Source organism: Tupaia chinensis, unplaced genomic scaffold, assembly GCF_000334495.1.
Source record: "Tupaia chinensis unplaced genomic scaffold, TupChi_1.0 Scaffold000201_1, whole genome shotgun sequence".
Lineage (NCBI taxonomy): Eukaryota > Metazoa > Chordata > Mammalia > Scandentia > Tupaiidae > Tupaia > Tupaia belangeri.
Window position 1 is genome coordinate 2316898 of NW_006159676.1, and position 1649 is coordinate 2318546.

General features: G+C 55.9%; 1 protein-coding gene across 1 annotated transcript in view; it reads right to left on the bottom strand.

The window, feature by feature from the left end:
• Positions 1-161: 161 nt before the first annotated feature.
• Positions 162-1649, bottom strand: part of LOC102470682 (arrestin domain-containing protein 2-like) — a 2595-nt gene continuing 1107 nt past the window's right edge. The window contains exons 3-4 of the mRNA XM_027771278.1: positions 320-422; positions 162-233 (exon numbers count right to left, since the gene is read on the bottom strand). Coding sequence (XP_027627079.1) covers positions 162-233; positions 320-422 — 175 coding nt within the window. The remainder of the gene's footprint in view (positions 234-319; positions 423-1649) is intronic.

Here is a 1649-nt window from a genome sequence, read left to right on the forward strand (position 1 = left end):
GATGCTGCAGTTAAGGATAGAGGGCCACAGAGGCGGGATCTGCAGCGGCTGGCCATGCCACAGCGCGCGCTGCCCCGGGGCCACCTGCTCTCCGGTGAGACTGGCCACCACCGTGCGTGTATGCCTCCGCTTGCGCCGAGCCACGAAGGTCTGCATCTGCTTCACCTTGGCCCGAGGGAACACAGGCTCTGTGGAGCCGTTGAAGATCTCAGCGGAGATCCGGATGGCTTCTCCTGCAGCAGATGGGCGGGTCTCAGGGTCTCCCCTCACTCCGTGGCCCGGCCCCCTTTCCAACCCAACCCGCCTCCTCCGCCGCTACCTGGGCAGTAACCTTTGCGATCGATCTGGACTGAGAGGGAGATGGGGCCGCGGTTACTGAACAAGGACCGAGACATCTTTTCCTGGGCTCCCACCTGTGGTGCCTGCGGGGACAGGTCAGGGACAGGGATGGGACACTTGTACAATCCAGGGACCTCCATGGAGCTTGCTTTGGAGAGGTTTTTGCTATAGGGCGCGTGCGCTTGCCAAAGACAGAGACAGAGAGACAGAAAGCGAGAGATCACCCCCCAGGGGGGATGGCCAGGCCGCAATCCTTTCTCCTCCAGGGATCTTGGGCACGCATGCACATGCGACCTGCGTGAGTTTAAGCCACTGGGTCCGGGACTTGAACCGCGGTCAATTGCATGGAAGTCCAGTGACGTAGCCATTACGCTAACTGCTGGTCCCCCTCCGTGGGGCTTTCCTACCACCTACAGCTGAGAGAGAACTTGGGACAGGGCCTGGCTTAACTTCAGATCCAGAAACTCAGAAACTACCTCTGGGGTTGGGGCAGGTGGTACAGTAGTCTAGCTCCTGGACACTCACATGGGAGACGGCGGTTCAAATCCTAGCCCCGGCAGCTTGCTTTCTCTCTCTCTCTGTCTCGCTCTCCGTCTCTCTCTGTCTCTCTACTCTCTCTGTGGGTCTTTCTGGTGAGCGCACATGTTTGACAACACGTTAAAGAAATAATAAGAGGTGACTGAAATGCCCTGGTCAGGTTCATCAATAAAAAGCAGCTACCTGTGGGGGGAGAAATAACAAGAGGAATCAGCAGTTGGCGTAATGGCTATGTCGCTGGACTCCCACAAAGTCAACTGCGGTTCAAGTCCCAGACCTAGCAGCTGCAAATGCACACTGGGCGCGTGTGCGTGCGTGCCCAAGATCCCAAGAGGAGAATGGAGGAGAAGGGATTGTGGCGTGGCCATCCTCCCTAGGGGGTGATTTCTTGCTTTCTGTCTCTCTCTGTCTCTCTGTGTCTCTCTGTCTTTCTGGTGAGAGCATGCGCCCTATAGCAAAAACCTCTCAAAATAAATAAATTAATTAAATAAAATAGAAAAGAAAGAAAGAAAGGAAAGAAAAGAAAGTTCTGTGGGAAGCAGAGAACTGAAAACCTGGCTCTGCTCAGAGAGGGTGAGACACTTGCCCAGAGCCACACAGCAAATTGGTGCAACTCAGATTTATATTCCACGTGCATGCCTATACCTGCCTCCCTCCATGCTGGGGCACCCGCCCCATGACCCTAATTCTGAGCAGCCAGGTCCCTGCCACAGTGTCCCCATTCTACCTCCCAGGGGACAGCCGCTCACCAGCAGAGCCGGTGCGTTGATGTC